The sequence below is a fragment of the Myiozetetes cayanensis genome, unplaced genomic scaffold (assembly GCF_022539395.1).
Source record: "Myiozetetes cayanensis isolate MyiCay16 unplaced genomic scaffold, myiCay2020 scf14, whole genome shotgun sequence".
NCBI lineage: Eukaryota > Metazoa > Chordata > Aves > Passeriformes > Tyrannidae > Myiozetetes > Myiozetetes cayanensis.
Genome location: NW_026087048.1, coordinates 13,975,324 through 13,990,033, shown reverse-complemented (window position 1 = coordinate 13,990,033; position 14,710 = coordinate 13,975,324). Strand labels below are relative to the sequence as shown.

The 14,710-nt window shown below is 41.9% G+C and overlaps 1 protein-coding gene across 19 annotated transcripts in view; it reads left to right on the top strand.

Annotated features, from left to right (window-relative positions):
* AKAP13 (A-kinase anchoring protein 13) overlaps positions 1 to 14,710 on the top strand; it is a 212,696-nt gene that overhangs the window by 183,632 nt on the left and 14,354 nt on the right. For 14 of the 19 annotated variants that reach the window (XM_050309179.1, XM_050309185.1, XM_050309181.1 and 11 more), the window contains 13 exons: positions 1,714 to 1,885; positions 4,973 to 5,040; positions 5,500 to 5,566; positions 6,512 to 6,650; positions 7,604 to 7,719; positions 8,274 to 8,420; positions 9,059 to 9,309; positions 9,942 to 10,067; positions 10,172 to 10,289; positions 10,836 to 11,084; positions 12,788 to 12,864; positions 14,217 to 14,398; positions 14,485 to 14,567. In XM_050309179.1, the coding sequence (XP_050165136.1) occupies positions 1,714 to 1,885; positions 4,973 to 5,040; positions 5,500 to 5,566; positions 6,512 to 6,650; positions 7,604 to 7,719; positions 8,274 to 8,420; positions 9,059 to 9,309; positions 9,942 to 10,067; positions 10,172 to 10,289; positions 10,836 to 11,084; positions 12,788 to 12,864; positions 14,217 to 14,398; positions 14,485 to 14,567 (1,795 nt within the window). The remainder of the gene's footprint in view (positions 1 to 1,713; positions 1,886 to 4,972; positions 5,041 to 5,499; positions 5,567 to 6,511; positions 6,651 to 7,603; positions 7,720 to 8,273; positions 8,421 to 9,058; positions 9,310 to 9,941; positions 10,068 to 10,171; positions 10,290 to 10,835; positions 11,085 to 12,787; positions 12,865 to 14,216; positions 14,399 to 14,484; positions 14,568 to 14,710) is intronic. The other 5 variants (XM_050309178.1, XM_050309189.1, XM_050309187.1 and 2 more) reach the window with 1 other exon arrangement.

The following is a 14,710-nucleotide window of genomic DNA, read 5'->3' as shown; positions in this document are numbered from 1 at the left end:
GGAAATCTCCTTTCATCATGAGAGTCACAAGATTTGCCCTGAGCTTAGAGTGATCTTTTCTCCTGGAGCTTCACAAGACTTGGCAATAGAGCAAAACTCCAGGCATCAGCTTAGTACCATCAACCAAGGCCTAAACTGCAGTTTAAGTTCTTAAATCATGCCAGGTTGGACATGGTTAAAGATGGGCAGGTCAGTGGATGGAGGATGGGACTGTGGATGTTTCTGTGGGGTGTTGAACCAGGCTGATGGCTCAGAGGAGGCGGAGATGTGATGCAACACAGATGCAACACAGACTCTTCCTGGCAGGTTTTCTGCTTCATACAGGATTGTTCCATATGGTAATGCTCCTAGCTTTGCTTATTTGCAGAACAAAATAGCGTTTGGGGCCAGTAAATAGACTTTTTGTTTATGACACTTTGCAGGGAGAGACTCCGACACTGGGCATTTTACCTGGGAAGTGTTGGGAGAGGAGAGTCCTTAGGCTGAGTTACTCATTATTTGAGTGTGTCATCAAGAGCTCAACAGTTTCCCTGCGGGTGACTGTAGAGCCCGATACCTCTTTTAACCACTTCATGGCAGTTGCTCACAAGGGCTGCTCTGCAGCTCCCTGATACTCAGGCTGTGACAATATTAGGGGGACGACACATAGCATATAAATAACAAAATGCAAAGATAAGCTCACAGAAGCCTTTACCAATTTCTGGTTAAGCTTCTCTTTCAGATGCCAGGAAATCCGCAGTAACAGCTAAAGTACAGAACTGGAGCTGAATCATGGGGTAAACAGGTTATAGGTTGGTACATAGAAAGACAAGGAATCACTGTAATTAAAATTTGGAGTTTTTCTGTGGAGTTTCCTTTAAAAATTGTTTGGAAGAATTCCAAATCCATGAAAGGCTGCAGGGAAAAATGTTTCAAATTTTTGGTATTTAGTATTTTCTATCTAAGGTAGCAATAGAAAAGTAAGCAGAAACTCTGCTATAAGTTGGAGAAGCTGGCTGTGCTTGTCATCTTTCCAAAGCTGAGTAGCCCAGAGGTTGAACTGTGGTTTGTGGAAAATGAGAGAATCTTTTATGGCACTGCTGTTGTTCCTCTGCCTTTCTGTGGTGCCATACGTGGAGAGTTTTTAAAAGATCCATTTTCTCAAAAAAGCTTCACATGATTACTTGGAGTTGCATGTAACTATTGAAAAAGTTGCTAGTTGGAAGGAAAACAGAGGTGGAAATATTCTGGCAGTGAAAGCTATACAGGCACTGAGGAAGAGCTTGTGTTTTCCATTAAAAATGCAGTTGCAAATCTCAAGCTTTACAGGTTGGCCTTAAAAATTAACTGTGTTGAAAATATGGCACACACTGCACGTGGTGTTTGTATTTAACACAATTCATTGAAAACACTGAAGAGGCTGATGAGAGCCCAGAAGAAGAAAAGAGGTAAAGTCATTAAACCAACAAAAATAATACAAAGGTGAAAGAACAGACTTCAGAACAGACTGAGTTTCATATCTGCTGGTGAGACATCTGTGAGTCAGTAGTATGTAAATCCACATCTATGGGGGCTGTAAGGTGTTTTTTAACAGAGAGCTGTGCAGACACATGGCCATTGTTAAGGTGTGCACTGGTCGATATCGTCTCAGTGCCAAAGGCAAACACTGAGGAATTTGTAACTGGAGAATAGACCTTGCCAACTACAAGGCTTTTGGTCCTTTTCTCTCTGCAGGAAAAGGAGAAGGATAAAGAGAAGACTAAAGAGAAGGACAAAGATTCCAAGGAGAAGGAAAAGGATAAGAAGCTGTTAAACGGGCATCTCTTCACTGCAACCTCCGTTGTAGCCCAAGCAACCTGTTACCACTGTATGAAACCTTTCAATAAGGATTCGTACTACTGTGCAAGTAAGTCAGGGGAGGTTCCCTCCTTTCCTTTTGTTTTTCATTGAATCTGACATGGAAAATTCGAACCTTGGTGGGAGGGAGACTTTGGAGATAGTGATTCATGGAGCAGCATGTTGCCTTGTGGAAACTGGACTGAATTGAGTCGTGGCTGCATGGAGGTGTCCTGCAACCTCATTCCAAGCTTGAGCTCAGCTGTCACAGCAATCCCATGGGGTTTTCTACCCCTTGTTGGGCTGTATCAGTCAGCTGGAGAACTTGTTTATTTCAGCTGCATGTTATGGCTTGGGCCTGAGCTGCTTTGATAAGATGGAGAAAGGACAGGGACAGCTGGCTTGGATCATGGCTTTTACTTCCAATGGGAAAAAAAAGTCCCACCCATCTGTAGTGTATTGCTTTAGTTCTCTGAAATACTGCTTCAGTGAGCCCTCAGTGAGAACCACATGGTGCAGAAAGGAAATACTCACCCTCTTCTCTCTTTTTACAAGAAATTGCATCACAGGTCAAATGGCAACTACCTGTGTGTGTGTGAAGTACGTGCACTACAGTCCAGGCAGGACGGGAAACACATCTGAGGGTTTCTGCCAGATTGGTGATTTTGTTCTCTTTTCTTATCACGCAGTTTCTCATGCCTGTAGCTCAATAAGGTCAGTAGAGTTTGTGTGGTCGAGCCCAGAATGCTGCCTGGTTTATGCAGCAGCCCAAAGCTATAGAATATGCAGACAAAAATGTCTTTTTCCCACTGCAGCTCAGGGCTCTTCTTTCCTCACTATTAGTAATTTTTTACTCCACTAGCCTAGAGATAAGTCAAAGCATTTATGGGAACTGCTCCCAGGCTGGAGCCTTCTGTTCCTCCTGGTAGATGTGAGCAGGGGAAGGGGCAGCCAGCTGAATCCCGAATGGCAGTTCTGAGTTTCCTGGAAGAGATTTCAGCAAAGTTGTTCACATGAAACACGCTCTGTGTCAGCCTGATGGGAAATGGAAAACATCAGCAGTTATAAACTCTCAAATGCATTCTCTCCCTTTCCCCACTCAACTTTCTTTACAGCTTCTGAAGCCTCTTAGAAAATGAAATATATCCCAATTTAATTTTCCCTATATTCTAATGAGTTAAAATAACCCAACAATGTCATATGTTTTAGCATAGATGTTCCTTCCTTATTTCCAAGATACAATGGAAAATTTTTGTAAGTTTTCTGCATTGGACAAGAAATGAATGCCATGAGGAAGGTTTGATGAGGGCCCAGGTTGAAATGTCACATCTGAGAGTGCTCCATCCTCCTATTGCATCTTAAAATCAACCATCAGATGTTTTGGAAATTGTGGATAACCACCAGCAGAGGCTCTCTTATTCCTGTGCTGTTGCAAACTAGTGCTACCATTACTGCTCTGTCTTGCCTATGAATGACTCTTTCTTAATGCCTTTTAAAACACTGGATCATTTTAAATCAATGTCTCAGCTTTTCAGTGATACCCCCCAGCTTCCTGAAACAGCTAAAAGATTGAGAATACTGTGAAACAAATGGGCAAGTAAAAAAGCCTAACTTTTAATAGCTTCCTGCCTAGTCTTTTTTAATTTTTTTTTGCAATCAGTAATGCAGAAAATAAGTTTTTGGGTGTTTTAATTATTAATACTAGTGATACAGAGGAGTTGGAGGAACTTCTTGGCTGCTGAAGAGTTGAATAGGTGAAATAAAGTCCCTGAAACCAGATTTTTCCATCTAAAAAATCCAGATGCTGTATTGCCAAATAGTACATACTAAAGAGCTGCCTTCAGGCTTTCAAGGCCTGAGTGTGAATTTAGTGATTCTGAATTGTCTCACTGCCTGTCTTTGTGCACCAGAAGCAGGTTCTGCCCCTCTTCCTTGTTTGATCTGAAAAAATGATAGTGCTTGTGGGTTTTTGCAAGAACATGCAGGTTTCTTTGTTCTGTCTGTCTTGCACAGGAAATTGTGAGATGACAGAATAGAAACACCCAATGACCTTACCCTTATCTCTGTCAAAATATCAGAATTACTGTCTTTGGTTAAGTAGGCCTAAATGTAAAAATTACTAGGAATGTGAGCATATTTTGTGATTCTGGACATGGAATTTTTTCCTTTCTTATTTTTTCAAGAAATAATTCAGAATTCTACAGTTACAGTATGACTTCAATGTAAAGTACAATTCATTATCTATGTTAATGTTTTCATGAAAGAGTGGAAATAATTTTCTCTAAGCTACTGAATCTCATCTGAGAGCATTTAAGTTGTGATCTTTCATCTGCCGAGTTACAGCCTCAAACCCTATTATCAATTACTATGAAAGAAAAAGAGAGTAGTTTTAATCATCCTTTCCCAGAAATCTGCTGGCAGAGATCATGGGCAGGCTGAGGCTATTCCAAAAAAACACACAGCTTTTGCTCTGGCACATAAAGAGCAGAGGTTGGGGGTAAAGCCTGATGGTCTTTGCATTGGTGGGTGCTGTGGTTTCCGACCAAAACGGTGCCTTCAGTGCAGTTTTCAGCAGGAAGTCCCAACTTCCCAGACATGGTCACCTGGCACATGGTCCTGTTGCTATTTTCTGGTAACCCTGTAGTAAAACCCTGTAGGTTTCTGTGCTGTAGATCTTGCCTATGATGTCTGAGTTTGTGTAAATGAATTTTCCTGTCTTTTGGATCTCGCAGTCCTTGTTTTGATGAGAACAGTATTTCTGTTCTCAGAGAAAATATTGGCCCTACAATTGGTTTCTGTCTCCTGCTTCAGCTTTCCACTTTACTTTCAGAGGAATAATGCCATGATTTTCCTATCCTTTTTTTTAAAATTTAATTTAAGACCCATTGGTTAAGACCCCTGACAACTCAGCCTTGCACTGATTTTTAAAAAGAATTTCGTATTAAATTCCTTGAGGAAATCTTAATAACGAACAAAAGGCTAATTATCCTGGAGAGGAGTCTGTCTCAGTATTTAAAGCTACTCATGCAAACCACAATGATGCCTGAAATTTGTAATTCTCAGTTGTGTAAATTAACAGTTGAGATTACAAATGCTGAAAACCGACCTGTTTTCTGTGTGATTTTGTTTAATTGGTTGGGTTTTTTACTTTTGACAGACTGCAATGCAATTGTTCACAAAGGCTGTAAGGAGAGTTTTGCTTCTTGTGCAAAGGTCAAAATGAAGGTAAGCGAGTTCATCTATTCTGCTGAATGAACAAAAAAGTTTATGCAGATATATAACATATTCTGTCATATGTCACAAAGTTTCCAGCTTGTTGGAAAGGACTTCAGGCCCTCTGCTGAAGTTTTCACATAAAACTGTTAAATATGTTGTTTATACGAGAAATACATGGAGTTTGTGCTTACCCCAAATGCAAGGAACCTCATCCTTCAAGCTAAATAATGTTTATAAAGTATGATTTTCAGTTCTCTTCAGTATTATCAGCACTTTCTCATTTTCCTGTTTCTCCACCTGCTATTTTGCCCATTTCAATATATATTTTTTTCTTTTTTTAAATACACATACAGCCAAAAACTGATCTGTTCTGAGAGGATTCAGTAAAACATAACTTTTTAATTTAGTTATATGGAGCAAATTGCTGGGAAAAAGGAGAAATTACAGTGAAATTCATTTTTCTTTCAGCCACAAAGAGGGATGCTGCAGGCACATGATACCTCTTCATTACCCACAGTAACCATGAGAAACAAAAGTAAGAAAACTTCCTTTCCCTCTTAACTGTTCTGACAACTGATAACTTGATATTATGAAAGATAAGCGTTTATCAAAACAGGGATGAAAACATCCTCTGTGTGTGGTAAGCAGTATTTGAGATTTCAGAAGTTGTACTGAAGCTGTACAGAGTTCATCTGCTTCTGCAATGTCCATGTAGCTTTAAGCAAACATAAAGTCATCTCAGATTTAAAATAACTGCTTGACTGCTGTAGCTTGCTGAATGCTTACAACTGGTAAGTCCACAAAATCTGGAAGATGAAGCTTGTGTGCAGGGGGTCTGACACTGTTCCCAGAGTAATCCAACTATGAGTATTAAGTGGAGAGGATGTTTATTCAAAATGCAGTTATTTTTGTTTTAATTAAATAGTCTTAGGCTTTGAGGTAGACAAAATAAAATGTTTAATTTTGAGTAGGAGGAATGCTTACAAACTTTTCCTGACTTTGCTGAGATACACATTGCACTGCAGAGCAGTGTGACCAGGGGAAAAGAATAGGCATGAAATAGGATTATCTTTTCTCTGTGGTACATACTGATAGAGAAACCTATGTCAAAAAGTTTGACCAGAAGCAGCAAGGTACATATAATTATAGGCTGAAGGGAGTGACAAAGCAACAGAGTAGATTAAAACATATGATTATTTATCACATAAAATTGAATTCAGTTTCCCAAGTATATGTTTCTGGACTTGCAGATCCCACCTAGGAATTTTAAGCATAGTGCAGTGCAGTCAGTTCTGCACAGGGGTCCGTGTTCTTTCCTTCCTGTGGCCGTTTTTAACTGCTGAGATCCCCTGGTGATGATTCTGGAAGGAAAAGGAAGTGAATTTTAGTGCCTGGATCCTTTAAGTCATCACCACCATCACAGTTAGCAGCGGTTAAGGCGGTTGCATGGGCTGACTCCTCTCCCACCCTTCCCTTGCAGGCTCACAGCCCAAGGAGCGCCCTCGCTCCGCAATCCTTGCTCCTGATGAAAGCACCGTCACCTCAATATTCAACAACAGGAGGTCATCACAGCAGCCTACAGCACTTTCTAAAAGTGTCTCGATACAGAACATTGCAGGGTAAGGTTTCTCCCTGGACACCTGAGCACCCGTGTGTTACCTGATGCTGCGAACATGAAGAAATGCAGATCTCACTGAAAATAGATTCATGGACTGTGATTTGTGCTAAAAGTACAGAAGAGGTTCACAAAGCCAGAAATAGCCACGTTATGTATGATACCATCAGGTGTCTTGTGCACAGTCAGATTGTCTGGTTTAGTCCAGTCATGGCCTGAGTTCAGAGGAATCTGAGTTGGCCTGGTTAGATTCAAGGCCACATTTTAGAGATGCTCTGGGATCCAGGAGGAAATTCCCTTGCCTTGGGCTGAATACTGTGCAAGCACACATTTGCAGTTCAGGTATGGTATTAACTTTAGTGTCCATGACAGTAGGGGTGAAGGCACAGAGCTGCAGTCTGCCTGGTGTTTTCGGTCTGCATTATACGTAATTAATTTTTTTAAAAAATCGTAGAAGAAAATCTGTTTTATGATTCCTACCCTACCTGCATTTTGAGCATTTCTACACATGAGGCAGTAGCATGGACTGCCATGTTCTGGGCAGTTTGGATGCCCTGGCTAGTCATGGTGAGACTTATTTCAGTCCATTTTTCTCACCTTTCTCAGAGCTAATGATAAGGACTCGTATATAGCCTTTGGTGTTGCATTTTTTGTAGGGCAGTGAGGATGGGATGTGACTAAAATGGAAAGTAGTGGAAATGGAGTTATCCAAACCATAAAACCTCAGGTGTGATTCTTTATAGAAGCACCAGCACTCAGAATGGTATCTCTTACAGCTTCTTGAGCCCCAGTGGGTAGTTAGAAAACAACTAACAAAAGCACATTTCTGTATGTAATCGTGCAGCGCTGGCTTTTTTTTTCCAATTTGTATTTAAAATGCATTTCTTCTGGTTATTTGAAAGTACATTTGGCTGGGTTTTTTATGCCATAAACAATATTGTACGTTCTGTTTTTCAGCAGAGTTGGGAACGATGACAACTTAATACACACTTGGAAATTCCTGTCACAGTCAACAGACTCCTTACATAAAATCAGCCGGGTGAATGAATCCATGGAGTCACTGGTTGATGAAGGTAAGAGATCCCCATGGCATTTATGGCAAAAGGAAGGTTTCCATGCTGCTTTCCAGAAACACAGAATCCATTTTCAGCAAGTGTCCTCCTTTCTGATGGACAGTTAAAGTGCATTTATTTTAATCTTAGAATATCAGCATGATAAAAAAAGCCCCACGTACTAATTACTTTAGCTTGTTAAATTGTGGGAAAACATTTAGAAGGTTTCAGTTACAGTTGAGTTACTTGGAATTTAGCTCAGGGAAAAACATTTCCTCTTCTGCTGTGGTTTTTCATCTGCGATGTTGTTGCATTGCAGGTTCAGAATACATTATCTGAGCTAGAATTTGTCTGTGTGAAAGTGGTGAACTAGTTTTTTGCAACTAAGAAATAATCTTTAAAAGTGCTTTTCATAGCCTGGTCCTTATGTGGTACATGATTATTTGTGTCGGGAAAGGAGAATGTGTGTCATTTCTGTGTTGTGACAGACAAAGCCTAAACCTAAATGAATAGACAGGAATCTCAAATAGGACAAGTTACCCCCATCTTTATGGCACTGACATTGCTTTGTGAAGGTGCAGACATGAATGAAGGACAGCTCATGGGAGAACTGGAATTAGATTCCAAGCAGCTGGAGGCAGAGTCCTGGAGCCAAGTAGTGGACAGCAAGTTCCTACAGCAGCAAAACAAAGATGTTGTCAAACGGCAAGATGTCATTTATGGTGAGATACCTGCATCTTCATTTGTCACTTGTTTTACATAGCTTCTTGATGTTCCCACTCGCACTGATTTGGGACCCTTTAGGTCAGTGAACTTTAGGTCAGGAAACATTGACTTGGTTTCCTTAGAAGCCAATTTCATTCTTGCAGTTCTTAGAAATGTAATGTATTCTGTGAAAGCTTTCTTTTTGCAATTCACATATCCAGAAGCCATCAAAAATTCCCAGAAACTACTTCTCCTTGTTTGTCTGCTGGTGACATTTAAACTCAGTTACAGCAGAGCAGGTAGCCAGGAATTCTTCTCCTGACAGGTTCAGGAGCCATCCTGTACGGCAAAAGGGCAGTATGCTGAGGCTGGCAGTGAGTTAGTAAGGAGCAGACACCAGGGCTGAAGGTTCAGACCTCAGTGTCCAAAGCTCTTTATTGTGGGACTCCTCTGCCCTGCTCTCACACATGAAACTGTTTCTCTCACACATGAAACTATTGATGGATGTTTCAGTAGCTGACATGAAATTTTCTGAAACCACTTAGAGAAGCCCAGTTATGGAAGAGCTTTCTCATGGCAGAGAAAATTTCTTATGCTGTAACCCATGAACTCCACAGTGACCTTGGTTTTGACCTTGTCCCTATCCTATACACAGAGCTAATGCAGACAGAAATGCATCACGTCCGCACCCTGAAGATCATGAACGATGTGTACAGCGCAGCGATGTTGAAGGAGCTGCAGTATGATCAACAAGTCATTGACAAGATCTTTCCCTGCCTGGAAAACTTGCTGCAAATCCACAGTAACTTTTTCCAGCGGATTCTGGAAAGGAAGAAGGAGTCATTGGCAGACAAAAGCGAAAAGAACTTTGTTATCAAGAGGATAGGTGACATCTTAGTGAATCAAGTAAGTGCTGGAAAATGCTTGCAGTTCTGAGAACACAGCTGGAAACCAGGCACTTTTCCTTCCCTCCTGTTTGTGCCTGTCAGATAATCACAGCTGATGGCACCTTTACTCTTCCCACATGCAAGAATCTCCACCTCTGCTTTTTTTTAAGCACTTTTTGCTGTTTCAGACGAAGGTCCACTGTTGAAAATTAATTTAGTTCATTTTGTGGGAAAGAGAAGCATTTGCTGACAGGCACAAAACAGTCTGACCATAGCCTGGAGTGTAGGCAGGAGCTCACAGCAAAATATGCTCAGTGTGTCTCTTGGCTACATTACTGATCTGCTGTTTAACTTTGGGTGGGTCATTTTGCTTTTCTTTATCCGTGGTTTCTGCCTTCTTTTTGTCTGTTTTGACTTTTTTTTTCTTGGCTATTAAGCCCGGTGAGTAGAATCCCAAATTCTGCTGTAGGTGTGAACTCAGTAAATTCCCCATATTGGCTCTTTTTACTTTCTAGAGATCTGCTTCCTTGATTTAGGATGCCTTGGACTAATTTAGTTTCATCAGATTCTGTTGAGAGGCTGGCAGGCACTGCTGGGATATCACACCAGGAGCTCGGTGCAGATTGGAGCTCTGTGTCTCATGTCTTGCAGTTCTCTGGTGACAGTGCCGAGCGAATGAAGAAAACATACGGCAAGTTCTGCGGGCATCACAACGAGGCAGTCAATTACTTTAAGGATCTGTACTCAAAGGACAAGCGGTTTCAGGCATTTGTCAAGGTAGGACCTGATAGGACAGACATAGTGAATGGAAAAAGCCTCTCCTTCTTGCACTCTGGTGAGCGTTTTGCTACAGAAATGAAATTTTCACCTTTATTCCTCAGAAAAAAATGAGCAGCTCCCTGGTGAGGCGTCTTGGAATTCCTGAATGTATCCTGTTGGTAACGCAGAGAATCACAAAGTACCCAGTCCTTTTACAAAGGATACTGCAGTACACCAAAGGTAGGGACCAGTTCCTTTATTCTAAGCGTGTATTTGTTCATCCAGTGTAAATTCTTTGGATCCTTTTCAGATGAAGCAGATTTTCTTACCAAGTAATCCAGTCATTGTTGTCTCTTCAGCTGTAATGAGATAACTCAGTTCCATATCTCCATTTAGGATTAGTTGTTCAGGTACCTTGATTTGGTTAAGTCTGTCTGTAGCTAGTTATGGAGCAACATGCTTAGACTCCGAAGTTTCCTAGCTTGTTTATTTTGGTAATGGATAAAATATATGATCAATTTGTATATTTCATCCATACTCTGTCAAATACAAAGCATATTGGAATAGTCCCCAACCTCAACCACGTATATGTGAAAGGTTTTGTGAAACTCCTTAAGGGGGAAAAAATGCATCCCATCTCATTTAAATATGAGTTATAATAAGTTTAAATATAAGTTATAATGCTGGAATTTGAGAGGGAGAAGAGGAAGGAAGGAAGTAAAACTGGGAAGTTAAGGCTCCGCAAAGATGAAGTGAAATCGAGGTCCTTCTGTTTCTTTTTTAAAGAAAACGAAGTGGAACATGAAGACTTGACTCAGTCATTAAACCTCGTTAAAGATGTGATTGCTGCAGTCAACAGCAAGGTCAGCAATTACGAGAAGAAAATGCGTCTTGGTGAGATTTACAACCGGACGGACAGCAAGTCCATCATGAGGATGAAGAGTGGCCAGATGTTTGCAAGAGAGGACTTGAGGCATCGGAAACTCATCCGAGATGGGCCTGTTTCACTAAGAAGTGCAGCTGGACGGCTAAAAGGTAAGACTGTCCTGCCTTCTGCTGATGCAAACTGTTTAGGAGAGGCTCGGGTGTCCCTGCAGCTGCCTCTTGTTGGGTCAGTGTTTTCTTGAATTGCTTTTTGTTTATTAGGTGGAAGTAGTTTTTTTAAGGTGCTGTGAACTGAAATTTTCCCCTGAATTAAACACTAACTCTCCCAGTAGTCTCCTTCAGCTGGGACCATGGCAACAGTAAGAGCAGTCAGGGCTGTGTCCCAGGCTTGGCAGGAAGGCTGGGCTTCCCTTCTCTCCCTCCAGCATTAGCTGATTAAATTATGGTCTGTGGGCATGAATGGGGACTGGGAGCCTGGTACTGTGCTGTTATCACTGCAGGGCCGCAGTAATAACATGGAATTCCATATAGGGTATGATTTATTTCGAGGTTTTGGAAACAGGAAGTTTACAGATGATTTCTAGGCACCCGAGACTACTATTGCCTTTAGATGATTGATGAAGCAAGTTATGCTGCTGTTGTGAAATCCTGTGATAAGCACTGGCTCCATTTGCATTTCTTAGTTATAGAGATGCATAAACATGTCTGTAGTGCAAACTCCTAGGGAAAGCAGGTCGTGCAGGCAAGCTGCAGACCCAGGGAGAGCAGCTTGTTCTTATATTCAGGCTATTTTGCAGGATTTGAAATGCAGAACAGAGAATTAGAGGAAGAACGTTTCTTAGAGAGTTTTAGCATTTCCCCTCTTGCAGAGTGCACAGAGCAGAGAAAAAGGGAATCAAAGGCCACCTTTTGCAAACCTCACAGAGCTTGGATTTAATTTTGCAGCTTTGTTTGAAGTTTCTTGGTTCTTTTCTCTGGAGTGGATCCTATCTTCCCAGAACAGAATGGAAGGATTTACCCACGGGATGATTTAACTTTTTGGTTTGCTTCCTCTCTGTCACAAGATTTCCCAAGTACCGTACACAAAAACTCTTTGTACCGAGGGGTCTGGGTGGGGCATTACACTTGGTAGTTGCTGTGCAACTTTATGATATGTCATTAGGAGACTTGGAAAGCTGTATGTGCACTCTGGGAAAAGACTGATTTAAAATCCTCTGTTGGCTTGAGGTTGTGCTTCCTTCTCCCATGAAAGAAAGCCAGGTCCTGTGTCTCACACAGGCTCTGTCGGCTCCCCTCGGAGTCGACAAGAGTTGTGTTTGTCTGAGAGCAGAATTAGTGGTGGCTCCTGAAGTCAGTATTTCCTGGGAAAGAAACTGCAGCTGGCAAATGTTGTTATTGCATGATAATTTACACTCTGCAAACCACTCATCAGGAGAACCATAAAACCCAAAACTTCCTGTGCAGATATTTTGCTCAAGGGCTAAAATATTGATTGTTGGAGAAAACAGAGCCTCTATTGAGTAAACGTCTCTGGCTTTTGCTGTTATGCCCATGTCTTAACTGCTAGTGAGCATGTGGCAGGAGGGGAGCACCCCTGCTCAGGCAGACGAGAGCAAATCCTGCTGGTTTTCCAGATGCTGATTTGTTCTGCTTAATGCAAAGTCAGTTCAGAGCTAATCTGACTTGGCACCTCCCGGAGCTGCCCCTGCTCCTCCTTCTAAGTGGGAGGATGATCCTGCTTCCAGCATTTGCAAAACCATCCCTGATGCTCCCCAGAACTGGTGTTATTACAAGAAATCTGTTTTGAGGTGGGTTGTGTGGTTATACTTACTCTTATGCTTCTTCTTTTGCAGAAGTCCAGGCTGTTCTCCTCTCTGACATGCTCGTGTTCCTTCAGGAGAAGGACCAGAAGTATGTGTTTGCCTCACTGGTAAGACTTTGACCTAATCTCCTTCTTCCTTTTCTATGTGAGAGACCCGTGATGTGTGTTGTGCAGCAAAGCCAGCCATTTTTCTGCTAAACAACTCAATTTTCTTGCAACATTTTTGTTTGCTGAGCAGACTCCATTCTTTCTGACAGGAAAACGTGTCTGCATGCCCCACCTCCCCTTTCTGCGGTGCCTTGGCACAGCTGATAATTGGCCTTGAAAAGCTGCCTGTCACTCGATACACTTGTGCTTTTCAGTTTGTGCACATTGAGGCAGTTGTTAGGGTGGGAGGGGGCAAGGAGATAATGCAAACATTGTAAAAATGAACCTTAGGAGAAGGAAATATCCTAATGCATTGTGAGCTGCTGTGGGGGGTGGTGGGCTGAAGTGCAAGTGCAGTAAATTCAACAGAACAGCTGGAAAATAAACATCAGAGAAATATATTTGTAATGCACAAGAGCAAAAACATTAGCTTTTGAAGGCAGGCCCCTGCCAAGGGCTGGGCACACTGACCTGCTAAAGAGAACCTAGTGCCTAATGGCTGTAGGTTGGGCTGTACCTTCCAGGCATGGTCTAGACTGGCTAAACCTCGTGACCTTTCCACTCTTTGAGCATTTTGAAAGCTGTTAATTTGTTATTGCAGTTCCACCAACCCTCTGCACAGGCTCAGTGCCCTACACAGGAGAGGCTGATTTGCACACAAGTCCTGCTAGTGGACCCCTACCAAATCACCCCAGTTTTAGCATCTGGTACAACACACAAAGGGACTGACTCGTGTGTGGATGACACAGCAGCAAAGGGGCGTTGTAACTGAGCAGGCTGATTACACAGACACCGTAACACAGAGTGAATGTCATCTTACACACGAGTTCTCACACAGGAGTCAGCTGTGAGCTTCTGAGAACAGCAGAGGTTTTGTGGCATTTGAAAACAAGATGTTATTCTATCCAGAGAGAGATCATGAAGATACTGCGTGTGAAGCAGGCACTAGCAAGCTGCACCAAGTGTAAGGAGCTGTGATATTAATGACAGGGAGAGCGTGGGCAGGAGGAAGTGAGATCAGAGCAAAATATGGTAGAGTTTACAAAACCACAAAGTCAATTCTAAATTAATTCTTTGTTGAAATGAAATGAGGTGAAATTACTTTTCCTACAGAACTGTTGGAGGAAAGCAAACCATTCCCTGTTGTTTGACCCCATTAAAATGATTGATATTTTTTAATTAGCCAATAGGTTCACAAAATGTTTACAACCTGAGAGATGTAGTGCTACAGTTTATTGTGACCTTTCCAATATTAGTTTACACCTGGAAAGTAGCACTGTTCACCCTCCTCACCCATTTCTTTCCATCTAAAGGACCAGAAATCCACTGTGATCTCTCTGAAGAAGTTGATAGTACGGGAAGTGGCTCATGAAGAGAAGGGTTTGTTCCTGATCAGCATGGGTGGAAAAGATCCCGAAATGGTGGAAGTCCATGCCAGCTCCAAAGAAGAACGTAATGGCTGGATACAGATAATTCAGGACACAATGAACACCATGTAAGCTACCCAGCTGTTCTTGGGAGGCAGGTGGTGCACATGGTGGTGTTCCTGTGGTAATCAAGCCTATCCCTGTCTCCTATCAGGGATAGAGATGAAGACGAAGGAGTCCCTTGTGAGTCTGAGTTTGAAAAGAAATTGTCTGATGCAAAAGTGAGAGGACTGAAAGGTAAAAAATCCTGCCTGGGACAGAGCTGGGGAGTGGTATTGGAAAAATGTAGAGGAATTTTTGAGTTGGGTTTTGTGGTTGAACGACAACTATTTTTCAAATGGTTGAGAGCCCTGCATCTAGCAAATAATTGCAGTCCTGGT